This window comes from Heptranchias perlo, chromosome 10 (assembly GCF_035084215.1).
Source record: "Heptranchias perlo isolate sHepPer1 chromosome 10, sHepPer1.hap1, whole genome shotgun sequence".
Taxonomy (NCBI): domain Eukaryota; kingdom Metazoa; phylum Chordata; class Chondrichthyes; order Hexanchiformes; family Hexanchidae; genus Heptranchias; species Heptranchias perlo.
The window spans coordinates 80,781,423-80,808,221 of NC_090334.1; the positions used below are offsets into that span (position 1 = coordinate 80,781,423).

Consider the following 26,799-nt stretch of genomic DNA (forward strand, 5'->3'; position numbering starts at 1 on the left):
CCTGTAACTTTCCTCATCACACTTTCTCCTTCACACTCACTTCCTGTAACACTTTCCTCACCACACTTTCTCCTTCACACTTACCTCCTGTAACTTTTCTCATCACACTTTCTCCTTCACACTTACCTCCTGGAACTTTCCGTGTCACACTTTCTCCTTCACACTTACCTCCTGTAACTTTCCTTATCACACCTGCTCCTTCACACTCACTTCCTGTAACACTTTCCTCACCACACTTTCTCCTTCACACTTACTTCCTTTAACTTTCCATGTCACACTTTCTCCTTCACACTTACCTCCTGTAACTTTCCGTGTCACACTTTCTCCTTCACACTTAGTTCCTGTAACTTTCTGTGTCACACATTCACCTTCACACTTCCCTCCTGTAACACTTTCCTCACCACACTTTCTCCTTCACACTTACCTCCTGCAACTTTCCGTGTCACACTTTCTCCTTTACACTTACCTCCTGTAACACTTTCCTCATCACACTTTCTCCTTCACACTTACTTCCTGTAACTTTCCGTGTCACACTTTCTCCTTCACACTTATCTCCTGTAAATTTCCTCATCACACTTTCTCCTTCACACTTACCTCCTGTAACTTTCTGTGTCACACTTTCTCCTTCACATTTACCTCCTGTAACTTTCCTCATCACACTTTCTCCTTCACACTCACTTCCTGTAACACTTTCCTCATCACACTTTCTCCTTCACACTCACTTCCTGTAACACTTTCCTCATCACACTTTCTCCTTCACACTCACTTCCTGTAACACTTTCCTCATCACACTTTCTCCTTCACACTCACTTCCTGTAACACTTTCCTCATCACACTTTCTCCTTCACACTCACTTCCTGTAACACTTTCCTCATCACACTTTCTCCTTCACACTCACTTCCTGTAACACTTTCCTCATCACACTTTCTCCTTCACACTCACTTCCTGTAACACTTTCCTCATCACGCTTTCTCCTTCACACTTACCTCCTGTAACTTTCCTCACCACACTTTCTCCTTCACACTCACTTCCTGTAATACTTTCCTCATCACACTTTCTCCTTCACACTCACTTCCTGTAACACTTTCCTCATCACGCTTTCTCCTTCACACTTAACTCCTGTAACTTTCCTCATCACACTTTCTCCTTCACACTCACTTCCTGTAACACTTTCCTCACCACACTTTCTCCTTCACACTTACCTCCTGTAACTTTTCTCATCACACTTTCTCCTTCACACTTACCTCCTGGAACTTTCCGTGTCACACTTTCTCCTTCACACTTACCTCCTGTAACTTTCCTTATCACACCTGCTCCTTCACACTCACTTCCTGTAACACTTTCCTCACCACACTTTCTCCTTCACACTTACTTCCTTTAACTTTCCATGTCACACTTTCTCCTTCACACTTACCTCCTGTAACTTTCCGTGTCACACTTTCTCCTTCACACTTAGTTCCTGTAACTTTCTGTGTCACACATTCACCTTCACACTTCCCTCCTGTAACACTTTCCTCACCACACTTTCTCCTTCACACTTACCTCCTGCAACTTTCCGTGTCACACTTTCTCCTTTACACTTACCTCCTGTAACACTTTCCTCATCACACTTTCTCCTTCACACTTACTTCCTGTAACTTTCCGTGTCACACTTTCTCCTTCACACTTATCTCCTGTAAATTTCCTCATCACACTTTCTCCTTCACACTTACCTCCTGTAACTTTCTGTGTCACACTTTCTCCTTCACATTTACCTCCTGTAACTTTCCTCATCACACTTTCTCCTTCACACTCACTTCCTGTAACACTTTCCTCATCACACTTTCTCCTTCACACTCACTTCCTGTAACACTTTCCTCATCACACTTTCTCCTTCACACTCACTTCCTGTAACACTTTCCTCATCACACTTTCTCCTTCACACTCACTTCCTGTAACACTTTCCTCATCACACTTTCTCCTTCACACTCACTTCCTGTAACACTTTCCTCATCACACTTTCTCCTTCACACTCACTTCCTGTAACACTTTCCTCATCACACTTTCTCCTTCACACTCACTTCCTGTAACACTTTCCTCATCACGCTTTCTCCTTCACACTTACCTCCTGTAACTTTCCTCACCACACTTTCTCCTTCACACTCACTTCCTGTAACACTTTCCTCATCACACTTTCTCCTTCACACTCACTTCCTGTAACACTTTCCTCATCACGCTTTCTCCTTCACACTTAACTCCTGTAACTTTCCTCATCACACTTTCTCCTTCACACTCACTTCCTGTAACACTTTCCTCACCACACTTTCTCCTTCACACTTACCTCCTGTAACTTTTCTCATCACACTTTCTCCTTCACACTTACCTCCTGGAACTTTCCGTGTCACACTTTCTCCTTCACACTTACCTCCTGTAACTTTCCTTATCACACCTGCTCCTTCACACTCACTTCCTGTAACACTTTCCTCACCACACTTTCTCCTTCACACTTACTTCCTTTAACTTTCCATGTCACACTTTCTCCTTCACACTTACCTCCTGTAACTTTCCGTGTCACACTTTCTCCTTCACACTTAGTTCCTGTAACTTTCTGTGTCACACATTCACCTTCACACTTCCCTCCTGTAACACTTTCCTCACCACACTTTCTCCTTCACACTTACCTCCTGCAACTTTCCGTGTCACACTTTCTCCTTTACACTTACCTCCTGTAACACTTTCCTCATCACACTTTCTCCTTCACACTTACTTCCTGTAACTTTCCGTGTCACACTTTCTCCTTCACACTTATCTCCTGTAAATTTCCTCATCACACTTTCTCCTTCACACTTACCTCCTGTAACTTTCTGTGTCACACTTTCTCCTTCACATTTACCTCCTGTAACTTTCCTCATCACACTTTCTCCTTCACACTCACTTCCTGTAACACTTTCCTCATCACACTTTCTCCTTCACACTCACTTCCTGTAACACTTTCCTCATCACACTTTCTCCTTCACACTCACTTCCTGTAACACTTTCCTCATCACACTTTCTCCTTCACACTCACTTCCTGTAACACTTTCCTCATCACACTTTCTCCTTCACACTCACTTCCTGTAACACTTTCCTCATCACACTTTCTCCTTCACACTCACTTCCTGTAACACTTTCCTCATCACACTTTCTCCTTCACACTCACTTCCTGTAACACTTTCCTCATCACGCTTTCTCCTTCACACTTACCTCCTGTAACTTTCCTCACCACACTTTCTCCTTCACACTCACTTCCTGTAACACTTTCCTCATCACACTTTCTCCTTCACACTCACTTCCTGTAACACTTTCCTCATCACGCTTTCTCCTTCACACTTACCTCCTGTAACTTTTCTCATCACACTTTCTCCTTCACACTTACCTCCTGTAACTTTCCGTGTCACACTTTCTCCTTCACACTTACCTCCTGTAACTTTCCTCATCACACTTTCTCCTTCACACTTACTTCCTTTAACTTTCCGTGTCACACTTTCTCCTTCACACTTACTTCCTTTAACTTTCCATGTCACACTTTCTCCTTCACACTTACCTCCTGTAACTTTCCTCATCACACTTTCTCCTTCACACTCACTTCCTGTAACTTTCCTCACCACACTTTCTCCTTCACACTCACTTCATGTAACACTTTCCTCATCACACTTTCTCCTTCACACTCACTTCCTGTAACTTTCCTCACCACACTTTCTCCTTCACACTCACTTCATGTAACACTTTCCTCATCACACTTTCTCCTTCACACTCACTTCCTGTAACAGTTTCCTCATCACACTTTCTCCTTCACACTTACTTCCTGTCACACTTTCCTCATCAAACTTTCTGCTTCACACTTACTTCCTGTAACTTTCCTCATCACACTTTCTCCTTCACACTTACTTCCTGTAACTTTCCTCATCACACTTTCACCTTCCCACTTAGTTCCTGTAACTTTCGTTATCACACTTTCTCCTTCACACTTACCTCCTGTAACTTTCCGTGTCACACTTTCTCCTTCACACTTACCTCCTGTAACTTTCCTCATCACACTTTCTCCTTCACACTTACTTCCTGTAACAGTTTCCTCATCACACTTTCTCCTTCACACTTACTTCCTGTAACACTTTCCTCATCGCACTTTCTCCTTCACACTTACTTCCTGTAACTTTCCTCATCACACTTTCTCCTTCACACTTACTTCCTGTAACTTTCCTCATCACACTTTCTCCTTCACACTTACTTCCTGTAACACTTTCCTCATCACACTTTCTCCTTCACACTTACCTCCTGTAACTTTCCGTGTCACACTTTCTCCTTCACACTTACCTGCTGTAACTTTCCTCATCACACTTTCTCCTTCACACTTACTTCCTTTAACTTTCCATGTCACACTTTCTCCTTCACACTTACCTCCTGTAACTTTCCGTGTCACACTTTCTCCTTCACACTTACTTCCTGTAACTTTTCATGTCACACTTTCTCCTTCACACTTCCCTCCTGTAACTTTCTCTTCATACTTTCTCCTTCACACTCACTTCCTGTAACTTTCCTCATCACACTTTGTCCTTCACACTTACTTCCTGTAAAACTTTCCTCACCAGCCTATTTCCTTCACACTTACTTCCTGTAACACTTTCCTCATCACACTTTCTCCTTCCCACTTACTTCCTGTAACTTTCCGTGTCACACTTTCTCCTTCACACTTACTTCCTGTCACACTTTCCTCATCACACTTACTTTCTGTCACACTTTCCTTGTCACACTTTCTGCTTCACACTCACTTCCTATAACATTTCCCTTGTCACACTTATAATGATAACGCCACTACATTTATAAAACAGCGTAGCCTCCAACTGATCATAAGCAATGCCATGGGAGATTTGTTGGGAATTAAATAGAAAAGTCCAGTTCACTCTCAGCTAGTCAAACCCTCTGCCAGGAAAGGATAGTGAGATATCATGAAGTATTTCTTTATGCAGAGGGCAAACAGCTGGTGCAGGTTGCCAGAAAGGGCAGTGGAGTCCAGGATGCAAATCATTTAAGAGACAAAATGGCAGAGTTGGTATTTTGCTGGGATGAGATCCCATGAATTAAACTGAACCTATCTTGAGACCTTGCAGACTTCAGTGTGACTTCCTCTCTCTGAAGATTACAGTGCTCTGGGTGGGTAGGGAATGTCTGTATTGTGATATATAAGGAACTGTATGGGACAGGCTAGAGGGACTAGTTGGTCTTTTCCTATCAGACATTTCCATATGTTCCTCATCTGTCATGAACTTCTGTGAAGGTGATTTATGTTTTAATTGAGAAGTTTGCTGGTAACGCTAAATAAAGAAACTTCTTCTCTCCCTCCCTTCACCCTGCAGGGTTTCAACAAAAGCTGCTTTTCCCTCGTACAACTCAGGTCGTGATTGAGGATCACTTTGGAAGGTGGGTCCGTCGGTTGCGTGAGCCTTGGGACCTTCACGGCCTGTCCACCAAGCGGAATGGACAACTGACCTGCTGGCCGCATGAGTGCGAGGTGATCAAAGAGCGCATTCGGCACATTGGTGAGTCCGGCTGGAGACTGGGAACGTGTCGGGCTATGGGTTTTCAGGAGCCTATAAATCCTTGGATCCAATCCAGAGACTCGAGCACATAATCCAAGCTGACGCTCCCAGTGCAGTACTGAGGGAGTGCTGCACTGTCGGAGGTGCCGTCTTTCGGATGAGATGTTAAACCGAGGTCCCATCTGCCTTCTCAGGTGGACGTAAAAGATCAGACGGCAATAATGGAAGAAGAGCAGGGGAGTTCTTCCTTTGGGACGTCCTGAGGTCGTGAAAGGCGCTACATAAATGCAAGTCTTTCTCTGATTAAAAACAGGAAGTTCTGCAAAGATGAGAGAGAAAAGACAGACTAATGTTTTGGGCTGCCCCTTCACCAGATCTCTCTTCACTACTCAGGTGGAGATGGATTCGTTGTGCATTTCCAGCACATCCTAGGGCAGATTTGCCTCTTACTGAACCTGGGTGTAAAGGACGGCCTGGGTCGAGGATGTAGAAGAAAACTGGGAGAGACGGACCCCACATGTGTGGTAGAGTCCACTGATTTTCCGCTCGTTTAAATTAACGAATGGAAAATCTCCTGGGCTCTGCGTCCGGCATGTGATCCCCCCTGCCCAAATTTCCTCTCTGCGCTCTGACCAGGAAATCCAATTCACGTAGGAGCAAGAACAGGAAAATCCTCCCTCTTTTTGATTTCGGATTTCCATATTTGCAGCATTTCCGGAATTCTGTTCCAGGTCCGAGCTCCCTTCCTACTGAGCTGTTATTTTGAGCTGATATTACTGCCTTTTAACCCCTTACCCGAGCTGGCATTTGGCTTCGCAATCCTGCCTCTGAGTCAGAAAAGTGGATGGTTCAAGTCCCGGAGCTCTGGCTCTGAATTCTGGGTTAAGATCCAGTGGGATATTTGTGTCTGGTGGGTGTGGGTGGCCCCCTCCCCACACTCCTTGTATGGGTTGTGGGAGCCCATAAAACCCTCTTGCTGTCTAGGACTAACCCCCCTCGCTATCGGCTGGCATAAAGATATGGAAGGTGTCTTCAAAGAGCTGGCACAGAAATGTTGGGCCGAATGGCCTCATTCTGTGTTTTAAGCTTCTTTGGTTCTCTAGCACCACAGTAAGAGGGGAGGGACAATCGATACCAACAAAGAAAATAACTGGAAATCACTAGGAGCAAAGAAACAGTCAATAAATAACAGCACCACCCACTTTCTAAGCACACATGAAGGTTTGCTGATTGAGGGAGCTGTGGACGATACCTTTTTCACTTGTTCTTAGGATGCTAGCATAGCCCTATCACAAAGCTGAGATAACCCTGCCTCCTCAAAGCATTCCTCGGCAGCAGAGGGAACAATTCCGGATCCACAGCTTCGTCATACGGCTATGGATGGAGGCCCAGAGCCTAGGGTTGCCAACCCTCCTGGAGGCTCCAGGAAATTAAGATTTACCTCCCGGGAGAAAAAAGCATGGGGAATTCTCAAAATGAGTGCTGAATGGTGAATCGGATTCATCTTGTTGTCAGCCTCTCGTTAGCTTTGTAGATTCCTAGAGGCTCTATAGTCCAGTCGGTGTTCGAAATATCATGGCAACTCGAGTCTCCCTCTCCCAACCATCTTATTGCTGCGACCTACAACACTACCTTAAGGTGAGTGCTGCAATGCGATGAAATCTCCTGGTAAACGTCCAACCAGAGTTGGCAACCCTACTAGAGGCACATAGAGCAGCGGGCCTGCATAGGGCCGCAGCTGAAAGGAGATGGACAATAGGTGGCTCCTGAGCTGCATTCCATTATTCTACAGAATACAATCAATTTAAATCGTTGCCTGTTTTCCTGCTTTGGCTGTGCTCAGTGGGAGCCCCATTCATCGCGATGTAATGACGGGTTATTGCAACCCTATCGTGGCGTAAGCAAGTAAGGATCACACCATCAGCCGACCAGTAAAAGTTCTGCTTCTCTCTTGTTTGGACGCTACAACGGGCATGATCTTCCTCAGCGTTTCCGCCCAAGTTATGTCGGCAGAGCGGAAGAAGCCCCAAGGAAACTCACCCCCAATGCGGCCCATATACTTTGAGTAGAATACAGTGCACAGCCTTCTGGTGATTCTCGACTGTTCTCTCTCTCTTCTTTTACAGTGGGTGTTTCATTAGGTCCAGAGCCTTTGTACAAAGCAACGGGGTTGGAGCGAACACCAATTTACACAGGCCCTGAAGAGGGTGAAGTGGTTTACACTGCCAATAAAGGTACGGTAATTTGAGATGTGTTCACAGTCTGTATAGAGAAGCAATGTTAAAATGTAAACAATGAAGTACTAGTACTCCAGTTTATTTACAAGGAGCTGTTCTTAGATTCTGAACTGGTCAAATAAAAGCCGATAATTTGCATCGATGTTAGGCATTGCCTGTCTCAGTGGGTAGGTAGCACCGCTGTTCTCAGTGGCTGTGGTGGTACAGGGCTTCAGCAGGGTGTTTAGTGCAGTCCTGGGCCTGTCGGGGCGATCTCCAGTTTCTGCCAGGAACGGGTATAAAGTCGGCAGAGTTGACTCATTACCCTAGAGTTGCCAACTCTGGTTGGACGTATTCCTGGGGGTTTCATCACATGACCTCCCGCCTCAAACCGCCCCGCCCAGTAAAAGAGTCTTTTCTTAAATCGCGAATATTTTTATAACCAATAAACAAAAGTGTTCAAAGAAAATGTCAAAAACACACAATTATTTTTTTTTTAATGCCCCTGTGATTTTTCTCCCTGGGCGATGCTCGCAGCAGTGTCCTGGAGATTAATCTTTAATTCCTGGAGACCCTGGGACAATCCTGGAGGTTTGGTGACCCCCTGGACTGCCTCGGTGTCAGCGTGAGGCTGGAGCCATTCCATTAATGAGGCCTCATTAACACGCAACCGACGAGCTGCAGGAGGCATGGTCATCGGTGGTGGGAGGGCGGGAAATTGGCCGGCTCCCGCTCTGAGCTGGCCGGCAGGGTGACCCAGTGAGGGCTGTTTTTAGAGCGGCCTCCAGCAGCCCCTTTAAGAAACACTGGCTAGGCCGCTCAACGCCCGGTATAACTGGGCGATAGTACCCGCGGAGCACACTCTGCCCATTTGTACCTGAGAATAGAGGACCCTGATCAGTGTATTTAAACAGCCTCAAGCCTGCTTCAGGTGGCTCGCCTGTTTACAGGCCCATCTGAAAATTGCATCAGGCAGGCTCTGGGCCTCAATAGGGCGGCCAAGGCCCTCCTCCCCGATTATCAATTGCTGGCTGAGAAACGGGTGGCTGGCAGTTGACAATCACCCCCTGATAATCGACCAAAGAGGGAAAAGGAGGCTTGCATTTATACAGCACATTGTCACATCTCTCAGAAAAGTCTCAAAGCTCTTCACGTATAATGAATGACTTTGAACTGCAGTCACTGTCGTTTTCTCTGCAAATATGGTGACCATTTTGTGCACATCAAGATCCCACAATCAGCAATGAGATGAATGATCAGTTAATCTGTCTTTTGCTGGTGTTGACTGAGGGAGGAATGTTAACCAGGACACCGGCCAGGAAGACTGCTCCTCCAGTAGTCCCATGAACTACTGAAACAGGCGGAGAGGACCTCGGTTTAACATCTCATCCAAAGGACGGGCCTATGACACTCCCTCAGTAATAGGCCCGGTTCCAGAGTGGGGCTCAATCCTGTCGCCTTCTGATTTACTGGCAAGTGTGTCACCAACTAAGCCAATCAGACCCAGGGAACATGTTCACATGAACACTGCTCCTGTTCTTCTTCAGCACTCAAATAATAACAACTTACACTTACATAATGGTCCTTGGATGAGGGAACATCTCAAGGGGATGGGGAGCTGGGCACTGAGCAGGAAGTGAGGCATTCTGAAGGCGCAGTCAGAGAGACACGGGTTTTTAGGAGGCTTTTGAAGGCAAAAGTGAAGGTAACAAGTCCAAGGGGCTTTGTAAGATAATTCCAGAGAGCAGGGACATAGTGGCTGAATGTCAGCCTCCATGGTGGAGCAGGGAACAAGCATTAATGTGGAGTTAGGGGAAAGGTAAAGTTTTGGCTGGGATGTAAGGCTGGAGAAGGTTATCCAAGTGGGGTGAAGCAGTGGAAAGATTTGGAAACAAGGGAGACGATCTAGAAGCTGATTTGCTGGGGTACAGGATGGGTGATGGATGCGTGGAAGGGACCCTGAGCTGCAGAGTTCTAGACGAGCTTGAGTTTGTCAGGGTTTCAATTAGCAAAGAGAGCATCAGAGAAAAAGATTCTTGAGTTGATGAAGAAATGGACATTCAGCAACAGAGGAGATGTAGTAGGGGGAAAAGCGAACAATAAAACTACTGAATACAACTGCTAAATGTGTCCATAACTCAAACTAGATCAAGGTCAGCATAGTGAAAGGATTTGAAATTTAGAATTCTATGACTGAGGTCTCGCCAATATCGATCTGCTTAATTGGTGCAGATGGAGTAAGCCATTGGTTGCACCTCTTTGAGATTCCTGATTCGCCGTTATGCTCCCTGCGATGTATTCAAATTACTTTTCCAAGAAATTTTGGAGTAAGTTTGCAACAGGAAGATCGGGGCATGAAATGGTGTGATTAAAGGCAGGCGTACCATTCCGGGAAATCCTGGGCCAATAGGTGAAATTGGATCTTGTCTCGTCCGTTTCTCAGGCGCGAAATGGGGGCAAAGGTCCAATTGCACGTGACTGTTTCCCGCACCCTGAGGGCGCCTGAAATAGATTCGACGCCATGCTGCCTCGGGCGATATTTATTGACGTCCCTGGCGACTGCCTTAAACAGGCATTCGGCCCCTTGCACATGCTAATGAGGGGCCTAACACCTGTTTGAATTCCTCTCTCTGAAATTGGTCAGAAACCGAGTGGAGCATGTGCCGGGGCCTGCCGAGTCTTTAAAGAGAGTGCTCCTCCTGCCCCAGGACCTAGCCGAGGGCCGCCGCCTGTGTCACAGCTGTCCCAAATTGGTCCAGAGGATACCAGCAAGCTCTCTCAGGAGTCCCTACAGGGGCCCGCTACTCTCTGGAATTATTCAGACCAGGCCCAATTTTGGATGAGCCTCGGTCGTGAGCGCACCGACCATTTTGGGCCTGAAAGTGGCCTTAATGAATTCCTTCCCCACTCTGACTTTTATCAATGGCAGGTGCAAGTTCTCCAGTGCCTTACACTGTGCACATAACATACACTAAACCTAACACACAAGGATGGGTTTTAGCTAAGAATTAAATATATCAAGAAAGAGCAGAGGTTTTATTTTACTTTAATCAATTATTTTGAATTCATGAATTTAAATAAATTCACCTGCGTCGTTATTCTTCAGTCTAAGCTGCTGAGGCGAGAAAATCGGTGTAAATTCAGGAAATTTGCCATCGCCGTTTCGGCAAGGGTATTGGCGGAGCGGCGCAAAAGTCTCGGGAAATTTTGGCGCCGCGTGAGTGATGACGTAGCTCACCAACGCCATAATTTCCTGAGACCTTTACGCTGTAAGGCGAACCCCAATGCCGTAGATGCGCCAATCCAAATGGTGCGAGCTTCCAGGAAACTCTGGGCCAATGTAATTAGCCATGTACCCGAGGAAAATTAGAGGGTTCCAGTGCCTGATTGGTATCCAGGACATTAGGTGAGGACGGTTTCAGGCTCGGCTGTGATCTCACCCCAACTCCCTCCCTGCGCGCCCCCCCCCACTGCTCTCGCTCCCCGTGGTAAAAAGCGCCTGCTACCAACAAGGTGAGCACACGACTGATAACCACTTGGGTGAGGTAGCAGACTGTGGCCAGTACCTTTAGGAGTGGAGCGGACAAAAATAATTGAGAGGGAAGGCAAAAAAAAAAGAGAATTAAACTGATTGCTTTTATGCTTTAGGGCAAATTTTCTGAGCACACACTCCCGGTTCGGAGCATTGCCTGTGGGGGAGCAGTGGGGGGGGGGGAGCATGTCAGGAAATTACCGGTGCGCACAATGGACCGAAAATCGCCGCTGCACGTGTAGAGATTTTTCGACGTGTGCTCCCGGCAGACGATGCTCCCCACCGGGTGCTTGCAATCGCAGAATTTGCTCTTTCATGTCAAAATAGAAGGAACTGAAAGTAAAGCCTGTGATGTGTTTATCTTGCAGCCTATTTGGAACCCTACTTTACCTATTCCCGAGTGAGCGGCAGTCCCCAGCCCCTGAAGCAAGCAGCCGTTAACCTCGACAAGCAAAAAAACACACTGATATTTGAGGCCCGATTTGAGAGTGGGAATCTGCAGAAAGTTTTTAAAGTGTGCGTAAGAATTTTCCATAGACCGCGAGGGGAAGTATTGACCTCTGGTACCTAAGCGCATTGAGGTCTGCAACGTACGCCTTCCCCAAGTGGGGTTGAAACCCACTGTAGGCCAACGATTTGTGTTATGGGGCCTGTCAAACTCCCTTCATGTGCAACTTCCGACTGGAAGCCCAGGTTAGGGCGACTTATCTTTGAATATCCGTGTGTCAACCGTGGCTCAGTGGGTCGCACTCTTGCCCCTGAGCTGGAAGGTCATGGGTTCTAAGCCCTGCTCCAGAGGCCGGGCTGTTACTCCAGTGCAGTACTGAGGGAGTGCTGCAGTGTCAGAGGTGCCGTCTTTCAGATGGGATGTCAAACTGAGGCCCCATCTGCCCTCTCAGATGGATGTAAGAGATCCCACGGCACTATTTCGAAGAGGAGCAGGGGAGTTCTCCCCAGTGTCCTGGCCAATATTTCACCCACATCATTAAAACAGATTATTTGGTCATTGCTGGTTGTGGGATCTTGCTGTGCACAAATTGGCTGTGGCATTTCCTACATTACAACAGTGACTACACTTCATTGGGATGTCCTGAGGTTGTGAAAGGCGCTGTATAAGTAAGATTTCTTTCTTTCCTCCACTGGGGAAGGTTGCAGTTTAGGGGTTGTGGTTGAATCTTACAGTAAGTTGTGTCTCTGTGGTTTCATTGTTGTGCTCCTGGGGTAATATTTGTGTAGGGACAGTGTGGCTGTGTGTCTGGGAGCATATCGCATGTGCGAGCCCAGGATCTCCTGTCCATGCCTCAAAAACGGTGGGCAGGGCGCTTCGATTTTTAGGAAATGTGCTTTCGGGTGGGTATGGCTTCCTGCTGCCTGCAGGACTTGGACAACTACCTGCACAGTGTGTGTGTGTGTGTGTGTGTGTGCCTGTTGAGATCGGGAGAGTACAAGACAAATTCCATGCTTCCAAATGGGATGGAGCTCTCCGGAGATAAGGTTAAAGCGCTGTAGCCCTGATTGCTATACCACTGTAGCCCTGATTGTTATGCACTGGAGCCCTGATTGTTATGCACTGGAGCCCTGATTGTTATGCAATAGAGCCTTGATTGTAATGCACTGGAGCCCTGATTCTGCAGCACTGGAGCCCTGATTCTGCAGCACTGTAGCCCTGATTGTTATGCACTGGAGCTCTGATTCTGCAGCACTGTAGCCCTGATTGTTATGCACTGGAGCCCTGATTCTGCAGCACTGGAGCCCCGGTTGTTATGCAATGGAGCCCTGATTGTTATGCAATGGAGCCTTGATTGTTATGCACTGGAGCCCTGATTACTGCAGCACTGGAGCCCTGATTGTTATACCATAAAGAGCAAAAGAATAACTAAGGAAAGAGTAGGGCCTATTAGAAACCAAAAAGGTAACCTGTGTGTGGAGGCAGAAGATGTGGGTATGGTTCTCAATGAATACTTTGCGATGGTCTTCACAAAAGAGAGGGACAATGCAGAGATTGTAGTTAAGGAGGAGGAGTGTGAAATATTGGGTGGGATAAACATAGTGAGAGAGGAAGTATTAAAGGGTTTAGCATCTTTGAAAGTAGATAAATCGCCAGACCCGGATGAAATGTATCCCAGGCTGTTAAGAGAAGCAAGGGAGGAAATAACGGAGGCTCTGAGCATCATTTTCCAATCCTCACTGGCTACAGGCATGGTGCCGGAGGATTGGAGGACTGCTAACATTGTACCGTTGTTTAAAAAGGGAGAAAGAGATAGACCGAGTAATTACAGGTCAGTCAGTCTAACCTCGGTGGTGGGCAAATTATTGGAAACAATTCTGAGGGACAGCATAAATCGTCATTTAGAAAGGCACGGGTTAATCAAGGACAGTCAGCACGGATTTGTTAAGGGAAGGTCATGTCTGACTAACTTGATTGAATTTTTTGAGGAGGTAACAAGGAGGGTCGATGAGGGTAACGCTTTTGATGTAGTCTACATGGATTTTAGCAAGGCTTTTGACAAGGTCCCACATGGCAGACTGGTCAAAAAAGTAAAAGCCCATGGGATCCAAGGGAAAGTGGCAAGTTGGATCCAAAATTGGCTCAGTGGCAGGAAGCAAAGGGTAATGGTTGATGGGTGATTTTGCGACTGGAAGGCTGTTTCCAGTGGGGTTCCGCAAGGCTCAGTACTGGGTCCCTTGCTTTTTGTGGTATATATTAATTATTTGGACTTGAATGTAGGGGACTTGATCAAGAAGTTTGCAGATGATACAAAAATTGGCCGTGTGATTGATAGTGAGGAGGAAAGCTGTAGACTGCAGGAAGATATCAATGGACTGGTCAGGTGGACAGAAAAGTGGCAAATGGAATTCAATCCGGAGAAGTGTGAGGTAATGCATTTGGGGAGGGAAAACAAGGCAAGGGAGTACACAATAAATGGGAGGGTACTGAGAGGCATAGAGGAACCTTAGATTCCTTAGATATTGTGTATCTAACCACCATTCAATTTGGGCAAATTGCTAATCACGACGAAAGTCATTGGCCTTTGCAGTAAGCGAGTTTTGGTGGACTAATGCTTAACACGTTTGCTTGCAATTCCTTTATCTGCGCCATCAAACTATTTATTTTGAACTAGTTATTTTAACACCTCCGGCAAATGAATGTCACTGAGAGTTTGTTGGCCCATATTCGCACAGCCTAATTTCTTGGCCTTTGTGCGCTCAACTTTTTTACTGCCTCTTAATCTGCTGGTTGTTTTCCCTTCTACTTCTGCAGAGGGAACCGTGAATACAACCTGATCTTACGCACGGATCTCTACACGGCAAAGCACACTCAGTGGTACTACTTCCGGGTGCAGAACACGCGCGTGGCCGTCCCCTACCGCTTCACCATCATCAACCTGATGAAGCCCACCAGCCTGTACAACATGGGAATGAAGCCCTTGATGTACTCCACCAAGGAGGCCAACCTGTGCCAGGTGGGGTGGCGTCGGGTGGGCAGCCAGATCAAATACTACAAGAACAACTACGGCGATGAGAAACGCCAGTATTACTCGCTCACCTGGACGTTCCAGTTCCCTCACGATGCAGACACTTGCTACTTCGCCCACTGCTACCCTTACACCTACTCTGATCTCCAGGACTACCTGATGGACGTAGCCAACGATCCAGTCCGGTCCAGTTACTGCAAAATCCGGGTGCTGTGCCGGTCACTCGCGGGGAACATGGTTTACGTCCTGACCGTGACCAATCCTTCCGAGACCCCCGAGGCAGCGGCGGGAAAGAAGGCGGTGATCCTGACCGCCCGCGTCCACCCGGGCGAGACCAACAGCTCCTGGATGATGAAGGGTTTCCTCGACTGCCTGCTTGGCAATTCGGTGGACGCCAAGCTGCTGCGGGACGTGTTCATGTTCAAAATCGTGCCGATGCTGAACCCCGACGGGGTCATCGTAGGGAATTACCGGTGCTCGCTCTCCGGTCAGGACCTAAACCGGAAGTACCGGTCCTTTTTGAAGGAGCACTACCCTCCTGTGTGGTACACCCAGAAACTGATCAAACGGTGAGAGGGAACGATGCGTGTACTGTGCGTTAGAAGATGGAGGGTAGCTCCATCACCACTCCCCCACCCCCTCCATCCAGCCCAGGTCATATTTCAGCTGGTAATGGTAAAGGCATTGTCCAGTGTAGAATTGACCATTCAGACCAGGAAGGTCTAAAGTACAACTGCTGGTCCGTGCTCGAGCTGGCCAAACTCAGCTGAGGGTGGTGCCATTGGGAGGGAATGTGCTGGCCTCAGCCCGATGGGGTTCAGGCTGAATTGCGGCCTGTACAGCAAGGGACCATAGGAGAGATACAGAGGCAGAGCATGGTATGCAGAGAGAGAGAGAGAGAGGGACAAAGTGGTAGGGACAGTAAGAGAGCAAGTTGGACATAGTGAAACAAGGAGAAAGTACAACCCAGCTCTGCCTCATGGCAGGGGCAATGCTGCAGGAGGTGCAGTATAAAAAGTACATCACCTTTTTATAAAAAGACTTTCAATTTCCTACCTCAACAAAGATACTCCATTTTGGGTCTGATCTCCTCCAGGATGCTCTGGTGACATCACTGCCTCATAAAACACTCTCAGGGAAGGTACAGCACGGGTTAGATACAGAGTAAATCTCCCTCTACACTGTCCCATCAAACACTCCCAGGGCAAGTACAGCACGGGTTAGACACAGAGTAAAGCTCCCTCTACACTGTCCCATCAAACACTCCCAGGGCAGGTACAGGAAGGTTAGATACAGAGTAAAGCTCCCTCTACACTGTCCCATCAAACACTCCCAGGGCAGGTACAGCACAGGTTAGACACAGAGTAAAGCTCCCTCTACAAACACTCCCAGGGCAGGTACAGCACAGGTTAGATACAGAGTAAAGCTCCCTCTACACTGTCCCATCAAACACTCCCAGGGCAGGTACAGCACAGGTTAGATACAGAGTAAAGCTCCCTCTACACTGTCCCATCAAACACTCCCAGGGCAGGTACAGCACGGGTTAGATACAGAGTAAAGCTCCCTCTACCCTGCTGTAGCCTTAAAAGAGCATTGTCTGCTGGACCAGTATGATATTTCCCACACCCCACACCAGCCATCAGATGTTCAACTTGCGAACCGGGTGTAAACCCGGCCTTGTGGATCGGACGCCCGTTATACGAACCGCCTGATAGTCCTTTGCACTGCAATCGATAGAAATGGAAATCGGATGGTTCCAAAACAGGCGGCCGATCAGATCCAGGCAAGTTGAAGATCCACCCTCGTGTGTCCTCTCCAAATTAGATTGCCTTTTAGTACCTGATGAGGAGTAGTTTTTTACAGTGACCCCAAAGCCACTAAGAACTGGGCTGAAATTTCCCAAACCTGGAGCCTTTTAATGCTAGACGGGGTGGGCGGTGGGTGGTGGTGTTTCTGGGGTGGGGGGGGGGAGAGGTTTGGCCTGCTCCATTCCCTCTGTTCTTACCATTCTGGCTTATTTTCAGGTTGGTTGCGGAGCGGACGGTTTTTCTTTACTGTGACCTCCACGGACACAGCAGGAAGCAGAACATCTTTGTGTATGGCTGTCAGAGAAGGCACTCGGTATCATCATGTGTTAAGCAGCGAGTCTTCCCTCTCATGCTCAGTAAGAACTGCTTTAACAAGGTACAGTCCAACGATGCCCGCTCCTCTTTGCCGGTTTTTCATGCCTCCCTTTCCACCTATCCCCCTTTAGCTACTCACACTGTGTCTCGTACATGAAACAATATCTCAGTGAGTGAGTGGTCAATCTATGGGACAGGCTCCCTAGGGAGAGGGTGGAAGCAGATGATTCATTCAAATACAAATTTTGGGATATGAATAATTTGAAACATGACATGCAGTATTAAGGAAGTGCAGCATTTTTCAAGTTCTGTCCTTCAGACGGGACATCAAACTGAAGCCCCCCTGCCCGCCCCCCCGCCCTCCCCCCCCCTCCCCGTCTGCCTGTCCCACGATCCAGGTTGATGTTAAGGATCCCATGGCACTACTTGAAGAAGAGCAGAGAGTTGTCCTGGTGTCCTGGGCCAACCTTCCTCCCTCAACCAAACAAGGCAAGGGAGGACACAATAAATGGGAGGATACTGAGAGGTGTAGAGGAAGTGAGGGACCTTGGAGTGCATGTCCACAGATCCCTGAAGGTAGCAGGACAGGAAGATAAGGTGGTTAAGAAGGCATACTGGATACTTTCCTTTATTAGCCGAGGCATAGAATATAAGACCAGGGAGGTTATGCTGGAACTGTATAAAACACTAGTTAGGCCACAGCTTGAGTACTGCATACAGTTCTGGTCACCACATTACAGAGGAGATTTACGAGGATGTTGCCAGGACTGGAGAATTTTAGCTATGAGGAAAGATTGGATAGGATGGGGTTGTTTTTCTTTGGAACAGAGGAGGCTAAGGGGAGGTTTAATTGAGGTGTAGAAAATTACGAGGGGCCTAGATAGAGTGGACAGGGAGGACCTATTTCCCTTAGCAGAGAGGTCGATAACCAGGGTGCGTTGACTTAAAGTGATTGATAGAAGGGGAATTGAGGAAAAAAAATTTCACCCAGAGGGTGGTGGGGGTCTGGAACTCACTGCCTGAAAGGGTGGGAGAGGCAGAAACTCTCAACTCATTCAAACGGTGCCTGGATCTGCACCTGAATTGCTGTGACCTACAAGGTTACGGACTAAGTGCTGGAAAGTGGGATTAGGCTGAGTGGCTCATTTTCAGCCGGCGCGGACACGATGGGCCGAATGGCCTCCTTCCATGCCATAAATTTTCTACGATTCTTTGACCACCAAAAATCAGGGTCATCTCATTACAGTTTGTGGGATTTTGCTGTTTGCAAAGATACAAATTTGCCTGCATAATAACACTCACTGCACTTCAAAGTTACCCCTTGTACATGAATTGCCTTGGGGCATTGCTGGGAGATGTGATAAAACACTTTGGGGGTCATTTTGACTTATGGAAATAAAAATCAGGAGAGGTGTATACCCAAAGTCAAAATGACTCCCAATATCAACACAAGTCTTTTTGTTTCCATCAGGGACCAGCTGAAGGATTAATTAATCTTTCTGAATACAGATTCCAGATTTTCATCAATCACAGTTTTTTCTTTTTATCTCAAACATAGAAGCCACATGGGGTAAAAAGAGAAAACTGCAGTGCAGGGATGGGAGCAGTACTGGTTCACACTTCAGGTCAGGGCAGGCTGTTGGAGTAGTTCCTTTCCTGCACTGTACCTGGCACGCACTGCTAGGTAATCGCACTTACTTAATTAGGGTACGACAGTGGTTATGTTACTGGACTAGTGATCCAGAGGGAGTGAGTTCAAATCTTCAGAACTTGAATTCAGTTAAAGATCAATCAATCAATCTGGAAATAAAAACAAAAGCTAATATCAGTAGAAGTGACCATAAAGCTGTCGGATTGTTGTAAAAATCCAACTGGTTCACTAATGTTCTTTCGGGAAGGAAATCTGCCGTCCTTACCCAGTCTGGGCATATACGTGACTCCAGTCCCACACCAATGTGGTAAACTCCACCCTCTGAAGTGGGCTAGCAAGCCAAAGTTGTATGAAACTGCTACAAAGAATAAATGGACGACATTGGTTCAAGAAGAAGGCCTGTTACATCACCTTCTCAGGGCAACTAGGGGTGGGCAATAAATGCCCAACTAGGGGTGGGCAATAAATGCCCAACTAGGGGTGGGCAATAAATGCCCAACTAGGGGTGGGCAATAAATGCCCAACTAGGGGTGGGCAATAAATGCCCAACTAGGGGTGGGCAATAAATGCCCAACTAGGGGTGGGCAATAAATGCCCAACTAGGGGTGGGCAATAAATGCCCAACTAGGGATGGGCAATAAATGCCCAACTAGGGATGGGCAATAAATGCCCAACTAGGGGTGCCCAAGAATGAATTTTTAAAAAGCACTGGTTGCCACCCCACCCTTGATAAATACAAAATAGGACTGGAACAAATGGTCTGGATCAAGGCCAGGTTGGCTAATGTAGAATATTCAATGTGCTTAAAGTTAACTGCTTTCTTTAGCTCACTGGTTGACATGGGAAATTAGAAACAGGAGGAGGCCATTCAGCCCCTCAAGCCTGTTCCGCCATTCAATTAGATCATGTACCTCAACTCCATTTACCCGCTTTTGCTCCATGTCCCTTGATACACTTGCCTATTGAAATATCAATCTCAATTTTGAAAGCTTAATACTCTGAGTTAATTTCCCGTCTATGCTCTGTTACTGCAAGCTGCTTATTTGAAACCAGATAGTGATTGCGTTAAAATAACACGGGTGGGAGTTTGCTAAAAACTGTCCACATTGAACCTTCAAATGTTTCTTCCTACAGTCTGATCATAGCACAAGTGTGATCTTTTACCTGCTGGCTGCTTTTCATTCTAGTTCTCCTTACAAAGCTGTAAATTCCACGTTAGGCGGGAGAAGGAAGGAACGGGCCGTGTGGTGGCGTGGAGGATGGGCGTCACTAACAGTTACACACTGGAAGCGACTTTCTGTGGCTCCACGTTAGGTAAGAGCAGTGTGTCGGAGCGGAACCTCCTCAATTTGTTTATGGGATTAGAAAGCAGGGGTATCGTAAATCTGAGGGTAAAGGGATAAAGGGGCGTGTGAAGGGAGCCTGAGGATAGGGAGGGACAGATATACTAATTTATACAAATATACCATTATTACATAATTATAGAGTAGACCTGGGACCATTTTCTCTAGAAAAGAGAAGGCTGAGGGGTGACCTAACAGAGGTCGTTAAAATTATGAATAGGTTTGAGAGGGTAGACATAGAGAAGATGTTTCCACTCTAGGGGCCATAAATATAAGATAGTCACTAATAAATCCAGTAGGGAGGCTAATTCAGGAGAAACTTCTTTACCCAGAGAGTGGTGAGAATGTGGAACTCGCTCCCACAAGGAGCAGCTGAGGTGAATAGCAGAGATGCATTCAAGGGGAAGCTGGATAAACACATGGGGGAAAAAGGAATAGAAGGATATGCTGATAGGGTGAGATGAAGTAGGGAGGGAGGAGGCTCGTGTGGAGCATAAACACCGGCATAGACCAGTTGGGCCGAATGGCCTGTTTCTGTGCTCTAAATTCTATGTAATGTTAAGCCTGGTCTCAGCATAGTGGGGTCGATTTATAACCCCAACCACCTGGGGGAAACCTGACAGGTGAGCAGTTAAAAACAAGCAGGTTACTGACCCGCTCAGTCCGTTTGTGACATTAACCTGGTTTTGCAAGTGGAAGAGATGAGCGCCTAAAGCAGGTGGGAGCCTCATAAATTAATGCAAATCGGGGTCCTATTATGTCAATACACCGTGGCTTTCTACCCCCCTACTAAATATTCGGGGGAGTTCTTCCCCCCCCCCCCCGCCCCGGTCTAGACCCCTAGATGGGCTGCTCTTCTGCTGCTATCGACCAGGTACACCTGATGAGACTCAGGGTACTTGTGTCGATGGAACTCCTGACTGAGGGCCGAGGAGCAGGAGCTGCTTGCCTTGAGGAGTCCCTGCCCTTGGCCCTGACCCCATTATGTCAATGGCCTCGTAGGAGTACAGGAAACTCACAATTAAGGCCAGGACCCGGAGTATCTGGATCATGGCTGCGTTTGCAGCTGTTCCGTTTAGACTGCCAGCGAACATATGGTGGGAGGCCCACCCCCACCCCGAGCAAAACCAGATACTGAAGAGAAGCTGCGCGAGTCTTTACTCCGATTGTTTTATTCCAGGGAACAGGAAGAACATTCATTTCAATGTAAACGATCTGGAGTTGGTGGGCTTTCAGTTCTGTGACACCCTGTTGGACTACTGCGATCCTGATCCATCCAAGGTAACATTGTCATTTGAAGAATGAAAAGGTGTTAATGTAGCCTGCCTGTGGAGATTAAATTAAAGGGGACGTGCATTCTAAGCTTCTCCATATTCCTAAATGTTACAAAGGGAGGTGTTTGTCTATTTATTGGACTTTCTTCATTGCCCATCCATGTTAGGTTTAGGATTAAGTCTTTTTACCCAGAGAGTGGTGAGAATGTGGAACTCGCTACCACAAGGAGTAGATGAGGCGACTAGCATTGATACATTTAAGGGGAAGCTAGATAAACACACGAGGGAGAAAGGAATAGAAGGATATGCTGATAGGGTGAGATGAAGTAGGGAGGGAGGAGGCTCGTGTGGAGCATTAACACCGGCATGGACCTGTTGGGCCGAATGGCCTGTTTCTGTGCTGTACATTCTATGTAAGTCCAGAGAGGATAAAAATAGTCTCTCTGTCTAATGGACCTATTAAATGCTACAGTGTGTTAGAACAGATATTGGACCTGTCTTTGAGCATAGAGGCAGTCTGCCTGGTTGAAGCCTGCTCTTTCACCTCTGAATTTGGACGTAGCCTAATGTCTCCTGATCTGAAATAATTTCCAGTCCTCTGTGAAATGAGTTTGGATCTTCTAGTTTTCAGTTAATAAGGGTCCACTACACAGACTGAGCACATGGTTTAGAGGGTGAAACTGCTACACTGACTGTATAGGGTTTTGTTGTAAGGTTAGGTTTTAGGGAACCATATTGTTGAGACGGCACGAGTGACATTCAAATGGTGCAACATACTTCCAACCGTCTCAGGCCTCAGCAAAACTGAAACTATCACCGCGTAAAGTTGGAGAAGGAAATGAAGGATGAAGTTGGGAGTGACCAGCCATGGCAGAGAAGGGGAATGCTTTCGTAGAACTAGATGTCCGCTTTGACTCAGTGGTAGCGCTCCTACCTCTGAAGGTTTGGGTTTAAGTCTCACTCTATTGACTTGAGCACATAATCCATGCTGACACTCCAGTGCGGTACTGAGGGAGTGCTGCAATGTTGGAGGTGCCGTCTTTCGGATGAGACGTTATGTCGAGGCCCCGTCTGCCCTCTCAGGTGGACATAAAAGATCCCACGGCCACTATTCGAAGAAGAGCAGGGGAGTTCACCTGGTGTCTTGGCCAGTATTTTTCTCTCAACCAACATAAAACAGTTTATCTGATCATTTATCTCATTCCTGTTTGTGGGATCTTGCTCTGCACAAATTGGCTTCCACGTTTCCTACATTACAACAACGACTACCCTTCAAAAGTACTTCATTGGCTATAAAGCGCTTTGGGATGCCCTGACTCTGTGAAAGGCATGATATAAATCCAAGTACTTTCTTTCGTTAACAGTTCCATGTAATTGAAATGTTGATTAATGACACAGAATGAACATGCGAAAACAAAGAACGTGGAAAGATTATTCCTTTCATTAAGTCCCTTTCCATCATTGACCTTCTACAATCCCCTTGCTCACAGAATCAACCCAATACACCTATCCTCTTATTCAAAATATTTTCCCCAAAAATTATAACCTCTTTTCCTGAAGGGACTGACTCATGCTCAGCTGCTGAGTGTCCTCTAGTAGCTCACCGCAGACCCTCCAACCTCACATCCCAATATCTACCCAATCTCACACCCCAATATCTACCCAATCTCACACCCCAATATCTACCCAATCTCACATCCCAATATCTACCCAATCTCACACCCCAATATCTACCCAACCTCACATCCCAATATCTAATCAACCTCACATCCCAATATCCACACAATCTCACATCCTAATATCTACCCAATCTCACATCCCAATATCTACCTAACCTCACATCCCAATATCTACTCAACCTCACATCCCAATATCTACCCAATCTCACATCCTAATATCTACCTAACCTCACATCCCAATATCTACCTAACCTCACATCCCAATATCTACCCAACCTCACTCACATCCCAATATCTACCCAATCTCACATCCTAATATCTACCTAACCTCACATCCCAATATCTACCTAACCTCACATCCCAATATCTACTCAATCTCACATCCCAATATCTACCCAAACTCACATCCCAATATCTACCCAAACTCACATCCCAATATCTACCCAAACTCACATCCCAATATCTACCCAACCTCTCATCCCAATATCTACCCAATCTCACATCCCAATATCTACCCAATCTCACATCCTAATATCACCCTAACCTCACATCCCAATATCTACCCAATCTCACATCCCAATATCTACCCAATCTCACATCCCAATATCTACCCAATCTCACATCCTAATATCTACCCAATCTCACATCCCAATATCTACCCAATCTCACACCCCAATATCTACCCAAACTCACATCCCAATATCTACTCAACCTCACATCCCAATATCTATCCAATCTCACACCTCAATATCGACCCAATCTCACATCCCAATATCTACCTAACCTCACATCCCAATATCTAACCAACCTAACAACCCAATGTCTACCCAATCTCACATCCCAATATCTACCTAACCTCACATCCCAATATCTACCTAACCTCACATCCCAATATCTACCTAACCTCACATCCCAATATCTACCCAATCTCACACCCCAATATCTACTCAATCTCACATCCCAATATCTACCCAACCTCACATCCCAATATCTACTCAATCTCACATCCCAATATCTACCCAATCTCACATCCCAATATCTACCCAATCTCAGACCCCAATATCTACCCAATCTCACATCCCAATATCTACCCAAACTCACATCCCAATATCTACCTAACCTCACATCCCAATATCTACTCAACCTCTCATCCCAATATCTACCTAACCTCACATCCCAATATCTACCCAAACTCACATCCCAATATCTACCCAATCTCACATCCCAATATCTACCCAACCTCACATCCCAATATCTACTCAACCTCACATCCCAATATCTACCCAATCTCACATCCCAATATCTACTCAACCTCACATCCCAATATCTACCCAACCTCTCTTCCCAATATCTACCCAATCTCACATCCCAATATCTACTCAACCTCACATCCCAATATCTACCCAACCTCTCTTCCCAATATCTACCTAACCTCACATCCCAATATCTACTCAACCTCACATCCCAATATCTACACAATCTCACATCCTAATATCTACCCAATCTCACATCCCAATATCTACCTAACCTCACATCCCAATATCTACTCAACCTCACATCCCAATATCTACCCAATCTCACATCCTAATATCTACCTAACCTCACATCCCAATATCTACCTAACCTCACATCCCAATATCTACCCAACCTCACTCACACCCCAATATCTACCCAATCTCACATCCTAATATCTACCGAACCTCACATCCCAATATCTACCTAACCTCACATCCCAATATCTACTCAATCTCACATCCCAATATCTACCCAAACTCACATCCCAATATCTACCCAAACTCACATCCCAATATCTACCCAACCTCTCATCCCAATATCTACCCAATCTCACATCCCAATATCTACCCAATCTCACATCCTAATATTTACCTAACCTCACATCCCAATATCTACCCAATCTCACATCCCAATATCTACCCAATCTCACATCCCAATATCTACCCAACCTCACATCCCAATATCGACCCAATCTCACACCCCAATATCTACCCAATCTCGCATCCCAATATCTACCTAACCTCACATCCCAATATCTACTCAACCTCACATCCCAATATCTACCCAATCTCACATCCCAATATCTACCCAATCTCAGACCCCAATATCTACCCAATCTCACATCCCAATATCTACCCAATCTCACATCCCAATATCTACCCAATCTCACATCCCAATATCTACCCAATCTCACACCCCAATATCTACCCAACCTCACATCCCAATATCTACTCAACCTCACATCCCAATATCTACCCAATCTCACACCCCAATATCGACCCAATCTCACATTCCAATATCTACCTAACCTCACATCCCAATATCTACCTAACCTCACATCCCAATATCTACCTAACCTCACATCCCAATATCTACCCAATCTCACACCCCAATATCGACTCAATCTCACATCCCAATATCTACCCAACCTCACATCCCAATATCTACTCAATCTCACATCCCAATATCTACCCAATCTCACATCCCAATATCTACCCAATCTCAGACCCCAATATCTACCCAATCTCACATCCCAATATCTACCCAACCTCACTCACATCCCAATATCTACCCAATCTCACATCCTAATATCTACCTAACCTCACATCCCAATATCTACCTAACCTCACATCCCAATATCTACTCAATCTCACATCCCAATATCTACCCAAACTCACATCCCAATATCTACCCAAACTCACATCCCAATATCTACCTAACCTCACATCCCAATATCTACTCAACCTCTCATCCCAATATCTACCTAACCTCACATCCCAATATCTACCCAAACTCACATCCTAATATCTACTCAACCTCACATCCCAATATCTACCCAATCTCACATCCCAATATCTACTCAACCTCACATCCCAATATCTACCCAACCTCTCTTCCCAATATCGACCCAATCTCACATCCCAATATCTACTCAACCTCACATCCCAATATCTACCCAACCTCACATCCCAATATCTACCCAAACTCACATCCCAATATCTACCTAACCTCACATCCCAATATCTACCCAAACTCTCATCCCAATATCTACCCAACCTCACATCCCAATATCTACCCAAACTCACATCCCAATATCTACCTAACCTCACATCCCAATATCTACCCAAACTCATATCCCAATATCTACCCAAACTCACATCCCAATATGTACCCAATCTCACATCCCAATATCTACCCAAACTCACATCCCAATATCTACCCAATCTCACATCCCAATATCTCCCCAATCTCACATCCTAATATCTACCCAAACTCACATCCCAATATCTACCCAATCTCACATCCCAATATCTACCCAATCTCACATCCTAATATCTACCTAACCTCACATCCCAATATCTACCCAATCTCACATCCCAATATCTACCCAATCTCACATCCCAATATCTACCCAAACTCACATCCCAATATCTACCCAATCTCACACCCCAATATCTACCCAATCTCACACCCCAATATCTACTCAATCTCACATCCCAATATTTACCCAACCTCACATCCCAATATCTACCCAAACTCACATCCCAATATCTACCCAATCTCACATCCCAATATCTGCCCAAACTCACATCCCAATATCTACTCAATCTCACATCCCAATATCTACCCAAACTCACATCCCAATATCTACCCAATCTCACATCCCAATATCTACCCAAACTCACATCCCAATATCTACCCAATCTCACATCCCAATATCTACCCAAACTCACATCCCAATATCTACCCAAACTCACATCCCAATATCTACCCAACCTCACATCCCAATATCTACCTAACCTCACATCCCAATATCTACCTAACCTCACATCCCAATATCTACCCAAACTCACATCCCAATATCTACCCAATCTCACATCCCAATATCTACCCAATCTCACACCCCAATATCTACCCAACCTCACATCCCAATA

At 46.2% G+C, this 26,799-nt stretch overlaps 1 protein-coding gene across 1 annotated transcript in view; it reads left to right on the forward strand.

Annotated features, from left to right (window-relative positions):
* Positions 1–26,799, forward strand: part of LOC137326797 (uncharacterized) — a 118,387-nt gene that overhangs the window by 37,586 nt on the left and 54,002 nt on the right. The window contains exons 3-9 of the mRNA XM_067992191.1: positions 5,373–5,555; positions 7,682–7,789; positions 11,672–11,819; positions 14,566–15,348; positions 16,804–16,963; positions 19,741–19,867; positions 21,077–21,177. Of these exons, the coding sequence (XP_067848292.1) occupies positions 5,373–5,555; positions 7,682–7,789; positions 11,672–11,819; positions 14,566–15,348; positions 16,804–16,963; positions 19,741–19,867; positions 21,077–21,177 (1,610 nt within the window). The remainder of the gene's footprint in view (positions 1–5,372; positions 5,556–7,681; positions 7,790–11,671; positions 11,820–14,565; positions 15,349–16,803; positions 16,964–19,740; positions 19,868–21,076; positions 21,178–26,799) is intronic.